The sequence below is a fragment of the Neolamprologus multifasciatus genome, chromosome 11, assembly GCF_963576455.1.
Source record: "Neolamprologus multifasciatus chromosome 11, fNeoMul1.2, whole genome shotgun sequence".
Taxonomy (NCBI): domain Eukaryota; kingdom Metazoa; phylum Chordata; class Actinopteri; order Cichliformes; family Cichlidae; genus Neolamprologus; species Neolamprologus multifasciatus.
In genome coordinates, this window is record NC_140449.1 from 10,743,490 (window position 1) to 10,757,841 (window position 14,352).

Here is a 14,352-nt window from a genome sequence, read left to right on the forward strand (position 1 = left end):
TGAAACTTTCTCTTTACTGCCAACTGCTCTCGATTTTTTTTAGCAATGCAGCATTTATGTTAAATTCACCACCGAATTTTGAAAAATTAGTATTTAGGCATTAAAATATACAACTGCAGCTCTGTTTAGCTTAGCACAGTCCTCAACATAAATCTTAAGTGCATATATGCCCAGCTTTCTGCTGACCTGGTCTGATCTGTGGTGTTTGAGAAAGGTGCGTAGCTTGAGTTTTGAGCGGGGAAAGCAGGAGTGTAACAGAGGTCAGTGCTGGCTGCGTGCCAGAGTCAGTATCTTACATAAACTAGCACTGAGAGGAATGTGTCTGGGCACACTTCACAGGAAAGGCACACATGTGCTAATACAAAAACGTGCTAGAGGTGTATTGTTTCTTTTTGCCTTTGCTCTGTATAGTGCTGATTTTCAGTGAACGCAGTCCCAGCAACAAAGCACTATTCTAAAGGCACACAATGAAGTCTCTCTGTTAACTCTTTCCATGATTATTACTATGTTTTGTTTTTTTGTTTTTTTTTTTATCTGCAAGTCAAGAGAAGACACACAGGTGTAGGAGGACATGAAGCATGGAGGCTTAAAATATGTGGGCTTCCCTATCCTCTTACCAATGGAAAGACAATAAAAAGCCATTGTTGCTACATCAGTCCCATTTTCTGTCAGCTGGTTGTGACATTATCCTTGAATCAGTCCAGTCGCTTCCTACAGAGAGGTGACATGATACTACTCAGGCCTGACTTCAAACCGTGGCTGAAATCAATATTACAGGAGCTGTTTAAACCTGCAGGAGCTATTTAGCAGTTTCTCTCTTTGCTTTTCTGCAGTCCTGTGTGTGTGCTGTCACAGCTGGTCGTTCTGTCCTCATATTCTTCTCTATGCTTTCACAAATCCGACTTGGCTTCTCTATTCCTGTGATGTCTTACTGCACATTTAAAAGATAGCCTGTTTCTTCGTATCTTCAGCTTATAACTCACTTGCAACCTAGGAGATGCAATCACAGGTTTAATGGCACTCATGTTGAAATATATCTACATTACAGCATGTCACTCAGTGTCTGAATTGTGCCATCAAGCCATCACTTTTTTTAGAGTAATATTAAGTCACTACCTCCTGCTTGTACTTGTCACGACTGACTTTTATTGAAGGGAATTTGGCATGATTCAGCACTCAGTAGACTGGCCTCTCTGATTAGTTGGTTTCTGTTGGTAGTCAGTATGATAAAGTGCTTATATTAGAAATGCCAAAGCAGCACCGTTTTTGTGCAAAGTTGTTAATACGTATTTCTTTTTTTGACCCTCTAGGCTCTGTTTATCAGAACTTAGCCCTCCAAACGGCGTCTTATTGAAGCGTTTTATGCAAAGCAGGACTGTTATTTTTCAGCGCCATCCTGGATGTGATCGTCTGTGCCCTCAGTTCTAATAGCATTATCACGCCTTGAGTCAGTTGTAGTTCAGGTGATAGCGGTGATTTATGTGGTGGTGGGACTTAAGATAATGAACCGCATCGGTTACATTTCTTATGTGTTTGTGTGAGAGAGATGACTAAGAGCTATGTGAAGAATATCTGATGACATCACTAGCAAACTGAAAGTGCAGGCAGAGCCCCCTCCCTACCCGCCAGCTCCTTACTCATATATTCACCAGCCTGAAATGTCAATATCATCATGGCTGATGTATATTTTCTTTTACTAACTATGGCATGATAGCGTTCAGCTATGCATTATTGCCCTTTTCAGTCCTCATAATGAAATTTCCTGAAAAATAAATATGCTTATCAGTTATCACCAAATACCAAAATACTGCCTTCAGTAAACGTGCTGTTTTCATGACTTCAGCATGATTTGATGTGAAGGAGAAAGAGAGACTGAGGGTGTGTGTGTGTGTGTGTACATAACTGCTCCATCTTCCTGGTATTAACCATGTGCCATCTGTTGAGGAGGCGAGGCAAAGGGGATGACATTTCAGCAACATAGTGTAACACACTGACTATTGTGGGAATTCCTGAGTAAACCTAAGTAGGCTGAACATTCAGTGCTAAAGCAATGGACTATTTCAAAAATAATGCAAATGTAATAGCTTGCAAGATACAAGAAGCAGATAGTTAAAACAGAGATTTTCTTGGCGACTAGTTAGATCTGTCTTAACTTCCTCAGAATTGCTACTAGTAACAACATCGACTTAACTCTAACCAGTTCCATAGAGCCACTTCTGCTGTGTCTGTGGTCATTGATATGAACAAAGTTACTAACAGCATTATAATGTACATTTATGTTGTTTTTTTGCGCGCCGTGCTATAAAGTGGGTTACCTTATTTAAGTGTTTTGCCTTTTTTTCCTGGAGGCTTTTTCAGCGGCTCGGTTATCTTTAAACATGGTGTGTTGCAGGGTCATGTATCCTCTACATGGGTGTAAAGGTTGAATGAACTTGGTCTAATTGCTGTCTCTGCGTTAAAGATTTTGATTTTAAATATTCTATTCTGCTCTATTCTGTTTCAGGGTTTCATCGTAATGAGGATATGAAGGCCATTGATGTGCTTCCAATCCTCAAGGAGAAGGTTGCCTTTCTCTCAGGTCAGTGTCATTTTTATGTGCTGTAATTGTAAATATCTGTTTCGACTTTAAGCTCACTGAAACTTCCATCCATCCTTTTTCAGTGAAGAAGTGAAGAAGTCAGTCTAGTTACTTCTGACATTCAGCAAAATTGTGCTCTTATTTACCCGTTTGAAGTAGCCATTGTATCACTATATTGCTGTAGAGTCCTTACAGTGCTCTATGTTTGGTGTCATTCCCTGTATTTTAGTGTTTGCCAGGCAGGCTGGAGTAAAGCCACTTTAGCATTTAGACAAACCTGAGAATGTGCTTTGCTCTAATTCTACTTTCTTAGACTGTCAGCCATTAAGAAAATCCCTTTGTTTCTATCAAATAATTCATTCTGTGAAACCTATCAAACATTTTTTGCTCATCCGGCCGAAAGACCAGTGAGCTTAGTCCATGGTGAGTTTTCTGCCCAACCGAGAATTGATACTTCCCCTGGAGTATTGGTCTTTGTTTAGTGAATCTTGCCGATTCTTGCAGCCAGATGACCTAAATTATCGCATTTATCGTCTAGTTTAATATCTTAATCTGTTTCCTCGGTATCTCTCATTTTCTTCCAAATCATGTTATTTTTCTGATTTATATTTCTGTGGTTGACCTTCCTCATGAATCTGTATTAATTAACATAAACCATTATCCACAATATTAAATTCCTCATCAGAGTTTTATAGGAGTACACTTTTCTAATCACATGGATACTTTTTGATGTCTCATTTTTTGTCACCTGCTTCTTCTCTCTCTCTTGTGTAGGCTAGGTCATTTATCCAAATAGCTACTGTGATGACACCAAACTTATAGTTTATCTAGATTAACCAATCTTGAAAGCTTCAAGAAATGTTGCATATGATCACTGACACCTCATCATTTTCACTTGGCTTAAGCTAACTATACAGATGCTGCCTATGTTGCTAGCCTACTAGCTAGTCATGAGTTCGGTTAGACACTTTCCCTATTCACATTTCTAATCTATTTATTTAGTGAAACATGCACAACTGAAACTCTAGGAACCAAAACTTGAGCAGTATTTTCTGTAGTACTTTAAGCCAACTATGTAGTGTGCTTATCTGCAGCAGGAGTCTCTATCTCTTTGACTGTATTATAAACCATTAGGGGCTAATTGTCTAATTTTGTGGCAGGTGTTCAATTTGCTAGCTTAATAGGTTGGGAACATGGGCACATTTTTGGCTTTAAAGGTGAGAGGTCAGTGACATCATCCTTGAAAAGTGTGAAATTTTCTCATGGAAATGGAGACTGATAGTTGTTGCTTCCCTGTTGCATTTGGTATGTGTAGCTAATTTATTAGCATTCACTTATTTCTCTGAACTGTAAATTTGACACAGCATGGTTTTGATCTGACTTTTACCTCATTTGTGTTAACTGTATTGGCACAGTTGTGAGTAATTTAAGATGCTTTTTTTCTGTCAGATTAGTAGTTGGTGTGTGTGACAAAGTGGGTGAGAAGACCATTTGTCCATATTCTTAGTTAACATTCTTGTTTTGATTTAACCATATTTCACATGTAATCTGCAATAGGCAAACATCTACTATCCCGGGTTTGTTTATGTTTTGCACTTTTACAGATTCTATAATATAACATCTTGGTTTAAATCAATCCCTACAAGTTTGTTAAGTTAACATGTTATTTATTTCAACTGTTAATTTGCATTGTTTAGAACTTACCTTACCTACCTGTCTTCCAGAAACAAAAGGAGGAAATGTAGTTTTACTTCCTGCTTTATAGCTTCTGGGTTCATCTGAGGTCACAGGAAGAGACCAAGTGCAGAATGGGAAGAACTCTTATAATTTAATAAAGTTGACTTTAGAGGGTTTATGAAGAAGTAGATTTATTGTTATAATATGTATTGATTACACCAGAGTTCATGTTGCCAGTAAAGAGGAGTAGTAGAGACTTGAATATAATCATGTTCATCGTATCTACCTACTGATTGGAATAGTCCAGAGGAGAAATTGTTTGATTAAGTGGACTATTTAAGCAGAAGAACTGAGGTGTTTCAAAAAAGGTTTCGGGTCAGTGTAGCTGTGTGCAGTTTGACCTTAATTTCTGTTGATTTAAGTTCAGTTATGTTTATTTGAACTGAGTTAATTATAGAGTTGAGTTTCTTATTTGTTTCTTTGTAAATATTGTTTCGGTCACAAAATGGTGAATAAATCACTTGCTACACTGGACAGCATCAGTCTCCTGCACTTCTTTGACCGCATAAGTCGAGTCTTACCACAGTGTGGTTTGTTATAGCTCTGTGACTGGAACTCTATTAACACTCTTGTAACTTTGAGACTAAATTCACTTCTGGCTCTCAGCAAAAGGAACTTGTTTTGAAGTTTCAGTTGACCTGTCTTTCTATCTGAACCAGCTATCTCTACTCACTAGTTATCTCTGACAATTGTAAAAAGAAAATATCTTCATCATTTAAATAGGTTTTCTTTGTGTCATTGTATTTCTATGCGAAGGTGGCAGAGACAGACGTGGAGGTCCGATTCTCACCTTTCCAGTGCGGAGCAACCATGACAGAATACGACCTGAAGACCTGCGCAGGCTCATAGCATACTTGGCCACAATCCCAAGGTAAGGATAGGGGAACACATACCCATCTATGGACGTGCGTAGACGCTCAAATCTAACCTCTGCTATAGCTTGCTATTGATGTTTCCCACGTGACATCGACAGTTGTTTGCAATAACTGGACATGATACAACTGACAACTGCTAGATGAAAATGTGTGTTGCAGTGGTTTCTGGAGGCTGTTACTGGGTAAAATTAGTTTTAAAGAAGATGCTGCTCCAGAAACCTTTTGGTGATTTGGTTTTTAGCAGGTTGCCTGTAGTTGCCTGTAGGTGAGCAGTAGTACTTTTCACAGTTTTGCTACAGCTTAGAGAGTAGCCAGCCAATCTTTGTAGACAAGTCCATCAGTTCCATTCAGTCTACCACCATGGCAATATGCTAACAACCAATGTAGTCACAAGGGCATTTTGGGGTATGCACTTTTCTCCCAGCCAAAAGGTAGCTGCCAGGGGGTCACTGACTGGCTTAAGTAAAGATTTTCTCATCGACTTCCATCAACCTGCACTTACAACTCGCTCAGGAAATACTCATCTTTCCTTCATGACCACTGATTGCCAGATGGTTGTGCGCTCTAGGCCTGTATGACTGGGACCTTATTCACTTGATCCTACATTGTCACCATGATTGTCCCACATCCAAAATGTCAAACAAGTTAACATCAGATGGTTAGCGGTCATGTATCCACAAAGCCTGAAGACAGACAAAGTATACTCATTGCTTGGTTTGTTTTCGACTTTCCCACCTTTCTTAATTTAAAGGGGAAAAAAACTGGGCTGTTTTTATTTTGGATTCTCTGTAAAGTGTCTAAGGGTGTATTGCCAATTGTTGACCCCCCACCTCACCTCCCATTCCTGCATTTGATGTGTTGTCATGCTAGACTAGAGTCTGCTGCACACTCAAAATGTGTTGCCACAGGAAGCATTTCCAAAGTTGCTCCCTGTAGTTGTGTGCAGGCTGATCTTCAAATCTAGAAGCACCTTTGATACGTAGCTCCGGGCGTTTACCCGTTTGGAGTCAGTTGTCATTAGCTTAGAGGGAAGCTTGCACTTTTCTTCTCTGCTGCGTCTGATCTCCCCTGTGCTATGCTTACTAGTCCTTTGCAGGTTGACTGCTTTAAAGTCTTTTTCACGGTGGAGTTTGGAGATTTGTCTTGAGGCAAGAAGTGGTCCAGATCAGTTACTGAAAAAAAAGATGGACTGCAGATTCACTGATCTTTTAGTTCATCTGTGGGATGTCAGAGGCTGAATGAGGCATTTTCAGTTCCTGCATAAATTTCAGTAGCAGCAGCAGAATCAAGTTTAACTGTTGGGTTCACAGCTTTACTTTGTTTACTCTCTATAGATTATGTGCGTAGTTATCATCCCACAGAATATATTCTCAGATCAAATGCCTAAAAACTCAAAAAGAGGGTGAATGAAGTCTAAATTATGCACACAAGGAGTTTATGTTTTATGTCAAAGTGCCTGTTATTTTAAGTTTGGAGAGCAGTCTGTGTTGGATAAAGAGTTTATGTTAAAATCATTATCTGAAGGGAGACCATTTTGCCAATCTGATCTCTTTATTAAAATTGTTGCAATAATTTTCTCTAAAGTATTATTTGGGACTGAGAGGTAAAAAACAAGTATCTACCTCTAACTAAAGCCGGAGAAGCCGATACAGCTGGTGTGCAAAGACTTACAGGCTTCAAAACGGCTCAGCTCTTTAGAAAGAGGTAAGACTGGAGAGGATAAAAGATTAGTCAGAGGTGGCCAGTCATCCAGTCGGAAGGCCGAGGAGTGTCATAAGTCAGGAGGAGGCCAGCTTCTTTTCCTCAGCTTAATTTCTCTTCCTCCTGTCTAAATATTTCTGCTGCCTTACCCCCTTTTTTTTCTTTACCCTCCTTCCAGTCTCAGTATCTCTCTTTCTCACTCGCTCTCCTCTCTACCGGCTCTGCTCTGGAGTTTTTTTTCTCTATCCATTTGGCTGCCGATCTGTTTTCATAGTGTGGTCAGAGTGAGATAGAGCAGTAGGCCCTGCGTCTATTTCTGTGTCCTAGCTACACATTCAGATTAAAGCCTTTAATACTGAGAAACAACCTTTTATGGAAGTGTACGGCAGCAGGACTCCTGGTAAGCGGCGGTGGAAACTTCAACACTTGAATGTTTTAACTGTTTTCTTTCCTCTCCAGATGCTGTGGAGATTGGATACTTCAGTTATAGCAGTTCCTTTAGCAAAGGGCTGTGTAATGTTATGTTATGAGGCAGTGACGTCAAATTTTGTCCTTTCGTTGCCAGCAAGTTTTTTTTCCCTCTAACCTGGCTTTAATGGTTCTATGTTAGCATTATAAATGTTAAACGTACTGCATCTTTTTCTTTGTGAATTAGCCCTTTATCCTGGGATATGACCTCTTTTATTTATTTCCTTTTTTTCTGCAGTGAGGAGGTGGCCAGACATGGCTTCACAGTCATTGTGGACATGCGTGGTTCTAAGTGGGACAGCATCAAACCTCTGCTAAAGATCCTTCAGGAATCGTTCCCTTCTTGTATTCACGTTGCGCTTATCATCAAGCCAGACAACTTCTGGCAGAAGCAGAGGACCAACTTTGGCAGCTCCAAGTTTGAATTTGAGGTAGGCGATGCTCGAACGCGCTTTAAATAGTACAACATAAAAAGGTAATAATTTTAACCCCTCCACCTTGTTTTTTTTTGTAATTTGTGGGTTTTGCTTTGATTTTCTTCTCTTTTCAATAATGATTAATGTATTTTGTTTTGTTGTCTCGTCATGTCAGTGTACCGTATGCTCAGATGAGCAAATTTCTTTAAACTGTTAGTTAGTTTTGCATGCCCGCTGGCCTTTTTTTACCAGCTCTAATTGGACTGTGCTTTGTGTCAGTGGCACGATTCTGTCCCGTGTGGGCATGTTGAGGTGGTATATTTAGTTCTGACCCAGTTACTATGGAAACAGGATATATAGGACATGGCAAAGAGTTTATTCCTAACTTTAGTGCATTTTGCTTTGGACAAGCAACTTGTTGTATTTTTTTTTCTTTTTGTGTATGACGTCAAACGTACTATTTTTGGGTCCACATCAAGTACCGTAGAGTTTTACTTATCATGCAGATCACAGTGATAGAATCATTCGTATGAGAGATAACTCAGTCTTTCTTGTCACCTCACCACACCCATTCAAACAGTGGGTGTACAGTGCTTACTGATTGCACATTATCTTTAGAGTCAAGTTTTTACAGTAGGAAATATTTTAGAAACTTAACAGTTGACTAGTCTGGAATATGGTGGTGATTATATTAGTGTAAACTGTGCTTATTTTTCCTCTTTCGCCCTTTCGTCTATTTGTAATTCTTTCTTATTTTCTTGTGTGTCCCAAATCTGCCTGCCCGCACCAGACGGTGATGGTCTCCTTAGAGGGTTTAACCAAGATTGTGGACCCTTCCCAGCTGACAGCCGACTTCGAGGGCAGCCTGGAATACAACCATGATGAATGGATTGAGGTTTTGATTCTTTTCTTTTGTTTACATCTGTTCCTTCATAAGATGGTTTTTAATGTAAATCTTTTGTGCGCTTACTTAAGAAAAGATCAGTCAAAGACCAGTCTTATTGCAGATCTTTTTAAAAATTCAACTCCGTATCCTCATTGGGGAAAAAAAGTTGACTTTTAACTTTCCTTTCAGGTGCGGCTCTCTTATGAGACGTTTGCCAGTGATGCAGCACGGGCTTTATCACGCCTTGAAGAACTCCAGGAAACCTTGTCCCAGCGTGATCTCCCACGGGATCTGGAAGGGGCTCGGCGGTTAATGGAAGAACATGCTGCACTGAAGAAAAGGGCCACCAAAGCATCGGTAGAGGAGCTCGACGCACAGGGACGGAGGCTGCTCCAAAGGCTACAGTCACAGACTGCAGGGGTTGGGAGTGTTGGAGCTAGCGGAGATTCTAACGACCACCATCACGGGTTTCACGTGCATGCGGACGCGCACAATCTGGTGGCTAAAGTGACGGGTTTGTTGGATAAGCTGCATGGGATGCGCCAGAATCTGCAGCAGTTGTGGCACATGAGGAAACTGAAGCTGGACCAGTGTTTCCAACTGCGGCTGTTTGAGCAAGATGCTGAGAAGGTCAGAGAACTAATCATTCTAATCACAAATGAACTAATCGCAAAGTTAATTGTGTTGTCAGCTCTGCAGTATGCCTGATGTTAAATATGCCACTACAGCGGTTTAACTTTTTGGACATGCAGTCATTCCTGACTAATCTTTTGCATGAGCATACTTACCAATTCTATTCAGGCATAAAAAAATATAACATAATCATCATCATTACCATTTAAGCCAGATAAATGAGTCTCAATATGGTTGTAAAGGTTTAATAAAGCTTTTCTTTTCCTTCTAAATGAATGGAGGACATAATACATGTCATCTTTACACTTACACTGGAAATTGCTTATATTCTTTAAATATATATTTAGATTTCTGGTTGCCTATTGAGTTTACAAGCTTTTAAATGCCCTTTGGAAATATATAATGGAGTTTTTCATATTCTAATGTGTGAGTGTGTGCTAATGGAAACTGTAGCCCTATACACTTTTCAGGGTTTTTGACAAGTACCTTTATTTAACACACATTTGTCATATTCTTACCTCAATAGAGGGTGAACAACAGCAGTCGCATCCCACACATAGTTTTTTAGTTTTCCTATCAGAGGAGCTTGGAGATGACCTTTGCCTTCTTCAGCGGTTGTGGTTAATTAGCAATCAACAAGGCCTCTCACTCCTGCTGCTATGAGTTACCACAAGATGGGCAGCTTTTCATTTGATGTGCTTTTTGTAAAGCTAACTGTGTTTTCTCCACCTACTCTCTGTGTAGATGTTTGATTGGATAATGCACAACAAGGGGCTTTTCCTGACCAGTTACACAGAGATCGGAGGGAACCACCAGCATGCTGTGGAGTTGCAGACGCAGCACAACCACTTCGCTATGAACTGCATGGTAAGACCCCATCGTTAGCTGTCACGCACATACAAATGCACAGAAACAGGTAATGCAATCGTAAACTGCCATCATTCCTCTCATCCACACTAAATGCTTTTTTCCCCACCCTAACCCAAACCACCCTCTCCCTATATGGGGAAACTGATGTCTTCTGTCTTGCCATGCCCTTTTTCTCATATTCATCTTTTTTTGTACTCTGCTTCAACTCTGCCCCAGTTTGTCATGTCTTGTCATGGTGCTGTTCCCATAATTGACCCGCATTGCCTTTGTGCCCCTCCCACCGCTGTGTGCTGCCCTTTGCTGCTCTGCTCCACCCTCCTCCCTGCAACATCATAGCTCACTCTAGTCCTTAGAGCTCTGCTGTTGGCTAATAAATTTAGCTGAGGATATTGTATTGTGTCACTGCACCCACCGCACTATGCACTCTGCCCTAACTTTGTTTTCCTTTGTCACAGTTTGACTGTTAAGCTTAGCAAGGTTTCTGTTTCATCCTTTTTGTCAATCCTTTGCAGTGCACTTTCTTTTTACATCCCTCATAACTTATAATGGTGTGTTATTCCTGCTTGTCATATATCATCAAGCAAGTAAACCAAGCTTGTTCCAGGCTTCGTGGGATGCATTTAAATCAGTAGATTTGTTTTAGACTAAAAACAGCTTCAAAACAATCTGAGAAACAATAAGGATGTAGCCCACTACCTCTGATTTGAACAGCAAACTAGCCTGCCATTTTTCCGTGCCACTTTCTAAAAGTAATTATTTTTAGTGCAAAAGTGTAACCAATGGAGAGCAGGGCAACTGGCCTAAATCTTCTTATAGAGTCACTGGTGTTACAGATCATTTGCAACATTCAGCCCAGAGAGGGCGGTTTCAGTGACCTCCCACAGCCGGATGTTTCAACTGTACTGGCTGAGGTGAGCCAAAAAGCAACTGAGACAGCTGAGAAGACAGATAGACCTACACTGTATACTCAGGCCCATATTGACAGGGTAGACCAGGGGTAGGCAACGCCAGGCCTCGAGTGCCGCTGTCCTGCAGGTTTTAGATCTCACCCTGGGTCAACACACCTGAATCAAATGATTAGTTCATTACCAGCCCCCTGGAGAACTTTAAGACATGTCGAGGAGGTAATTTAGCCATTTGAATCAGCTGTGTTGGCTCAAGGACACATCTAAAACCTGCAGGACACCGGCACTCGAGGCCTGGAGTTGCCTACCCCTGGGGTAGACAAACATATACAAACATGCATACAGATGGTTTAACAGTGAAAGACCACCGCCTCCTCCACCTATTCTTCCACAGGAAGCGGTGTTTCCCCTTCCTGTTGCCTGCACAGCACAATGGAAATACACAGTGTCAGTAGGTGTGTTTATACTGCCTGTTCTCCTGTTTGTGTGTCCGCGTTCTCCGACTGTGTCAACATTGTAGCAAGAGTAAAACCAAGGTGAAACAACACAATTACTCGTTTGCCAGTTTCCAGCGACTAAACAAAAAAAACAAAAAAAACCCCACCAGCGTGTGTTTACTGTATTGTGTCAGGCAGTCATCAGTGATGGGAGTGTCATATGTAAGTGAAGGTTTGGACCAAATGCTGATGGTGACTCTTTGTTGTTATGTGAGAGATAATGTGTCACGTTGCAAAATACAACCCCTAGAGTTATGATACTGTTACTCCCCCTATGGGAGGTACTTAAAAATTCACTTTAGGAGTCAAGGAGCTTTTTTTAAACACTTTTAATAGAGCCGTCATTTTACACATGTGGCATTTTCTGAGTCACATGCCTTTTTTCCCAACTACTACAGGTTTTAAAACTCTAATATCACAAAATGCATTCAGAGAGTTCAGATTGTTTGGCTTGTTTTGATAACCAACACAGTTTTGCTGAAGATTTTAACAGTTTGATGATGCGACACATACAGATGTTTGATGTAGATGCCAAAGAAGCAAGTCAACAGTAATGATCTCAAAGAAGCAATTGTTGCTACCCATCAATTGTTTGGACATTTCCAAACTTATTCTGTAATTCTACAATGAGAAAAATTTTCACAATTGGAAAAAAATCAAGACAGTTGAAAGTTTTGCAAGGAGTGGACATCCCAACAAATTAACCTAAAGGTCATAGAAATGCTAAGAGAAACTAAGAATCCAAGAGCTACAAGAATCCACGGGCCTCCGGTGACGGAGGGGATGGTGGGATTGTGTTGAAGCCACAGGACTTTGGTATCTTGTAATGATTAAATTTAATAAGCATTGCTAGTAGAAACTCGAAATGTTTCTAGTCATATTTGTTGAGAAGGAAACACATGATGTATATTATGCAGCAAATATAACAACTGTCCAAAAAATATTGCAATATAAGCCCAAAATCAGACTCTAGAAATGCCATGATCTGTACAAGCAGTCGTTTTGTATATTTGTTGCGGTCTCAGAGAAAGTTACGTGCACACCTCCAAGAAAATGTGCTATTGCAGCATTTACCATCCATGCTGACTTTGCGCAGATAGAAGTAGCACTCTGTCATGATATCCTGCATTAAAGATAAATAAAGCTGTTAAGTTTGAGCATAATGTTTTATACCCATAACATTCATATACACACGCACACATAGAGATACAGGAAAAGAGCTTTCTTACATCAAGTACTTCATAATTATGTACAAAGAATGTTCTTCGAGAGAGGCAGGCAGGGTAAGCATTACTGGAAACATCATATGCTGCTGTGGAAACGTTGCTTAAATTATCTGTAAATACAGAAACAGGTTTTTTCAAAAAAGTACACTTTAAAATAAATATATATTCATATATCTAAGAAACTGTTTGCTCAAGGATTTAGACTGGACATAATTTTGTGTTTTTTGCACTCTGTTGTGATGGAGTTGTGCTGAATTTTGAAGATGTTAATGCTGCTTTTGTGTTTATTGACTACGTACCTAGTTGATTCATCAACTCATTGTTTTTTCCGCGTAGCTTGTTGTTTTCTTCAGTCAACTTCATCTGATGCCCAGCTAAAGTGGCACCTATTATAAAAGGAATGATACGTTTATGAGTTCATGTACAACTGAAGCTCACATACAGACGTAATTCTTTACAAAAGACTGCAATGCAAAGAAGATTTATTCCAGGCTCAAGGTCCTATGAACAGTTAAAGTAACATGACTAAGTGATAAATGAGCTAATATATTCACTGAAGATGAGGATAAAACTTTCAGTCATTGTAAGTATCACTATTTTTAAATGTAGTCTGTTAGATCTGGTGTAGTGGCTTAAAAATGTCCTCCATACATCAGTGCGTAGATCAGTGTATACACATGGTGATAACATTAGGATTTCACGAAAGTGAAGTTCAGACTCACAAGCGATGCTCACACAGAGGAGTACGCTGATTAACAGAATACACAGAACCGCCAGACACACTGTAGCACGCCTGAAAAAACCTGATGAGAAAATAATGTGAGTAGTTTTGTGTGTTTGTATTTAATGTGTTCGTATCATCTGAATTTGAATATTTGTCTTACCTAACTCAGGAGGTTGCTTTTTTCCTTTGTTGAAATTGAACGCCGGCCATCTGATAGTCATGTACCTAAGAGAGGGGGGGCGGTTGGTGGCTGCGCTTTGGTTTCCGATGTTTGGCAGTGTTGCGTTTGTCGCAGCTCTCTGATTTTTCAGCTCCTCTCTGCTCTTACCATTGAACACAGGGCTTGGTTGCTGTTCTCTTGAGTCCCTCGTTGCGTTGTAATCTATACCGAGTGTGTCTGCAACTTCATAAGTATTGTCATCTTCTGACCACTGGTTAGCATCCATTGTCATGTAATCTTCATCGTTTTCTGCTGCCGGCTTCGCCATTGCTGAGTGGTGTCTTTGGTTGTTAGTGACTGTGCAATGTGTTTTTCTAAAATATCTTACAGATTTTTATCGATGCAAATGACTTGGTAGGAGGGGGCAATGTAAAAAGGTTTCACTGGAAGCTCGGGTAGCTACTTTTTACATCTGGAATATAACAGCATATATTATATAAAAATGTAAAAAAAAAAAAAAAAAAGCAAAGAAGAATGAATGTTTTACAAAAAAAGAATCTGAATTCCAAAGGATTCTGGAGGGATTTTGATACTGTATCTTGTTCAGTGAACTAAAAAATGGAAAACCCAGAAAAATTCCTAAAGGCAAATAGATGATTTGCCTTTAGTTTGTATA

General features: G+C 40.0%; 2 protein-coding genes across 3 annotated transcripts in view; one reads left to right on the forward strand and one right to left on the reverse strand.

Moving 5' to 3' along the window:
• triob (trio Rho guanine nucleotide exchange factor b) overlaps nt 1–14,352 on the forward strand; it is a 120,605-nt gene that overhangs the window by 42,606 nt on the left and 63,647 nt on the right. For both annotated transcript variants that reach the window (XM_085176286.1, XM_085176285.1), the window contains 6 exons: nt 2,504–2,578; nt 5,072–5,186; nt 7,598–7,790; nt 8,566–8,670; nt 8,851–9,291; nt 10,039–10,161. In XM_085176286.1, coding sequence (XP_085032412.1) covers nt 2,504–2,578; nt 5,072–5,186; nt 7,598–7,790; nt 8,566–8,670; nt 8,851–9,291; nt 10,039–10,161 — 1,052 coding nt within the window. The remainder of the gene's footprint in view (nt 1–2,503; nt 2,579–5,071; nt 5,187–7,597; nt 7,791–8,565; nt 8,671–8,850; nt 9,292–10,038; nt 10,162–14,352) is intronic.
• Nucleotides 11,023–14,086, reverse strand: LOC146507843 (uncharacterized). Its single transcript, XM_085176284.1, has 5 exons — nt 13,677–14,086; nt 13,515–13,595; nt 13,092–13,178; nt 12,796–12,902; nt 11,023–12,689 (listed from the first exon to the last, which is right to left on the reverse strand). Exons 1-5 carry the CDS (start codon nt 14,002–14,004, stop codon nt 12,588–12,590), a joined length of 705 nt encoding a protein of 234 aa, XP_085032410.1. The 5' UTR covers nt 14,005–14,086; the 3' UTR covers nt 11,023–12,587.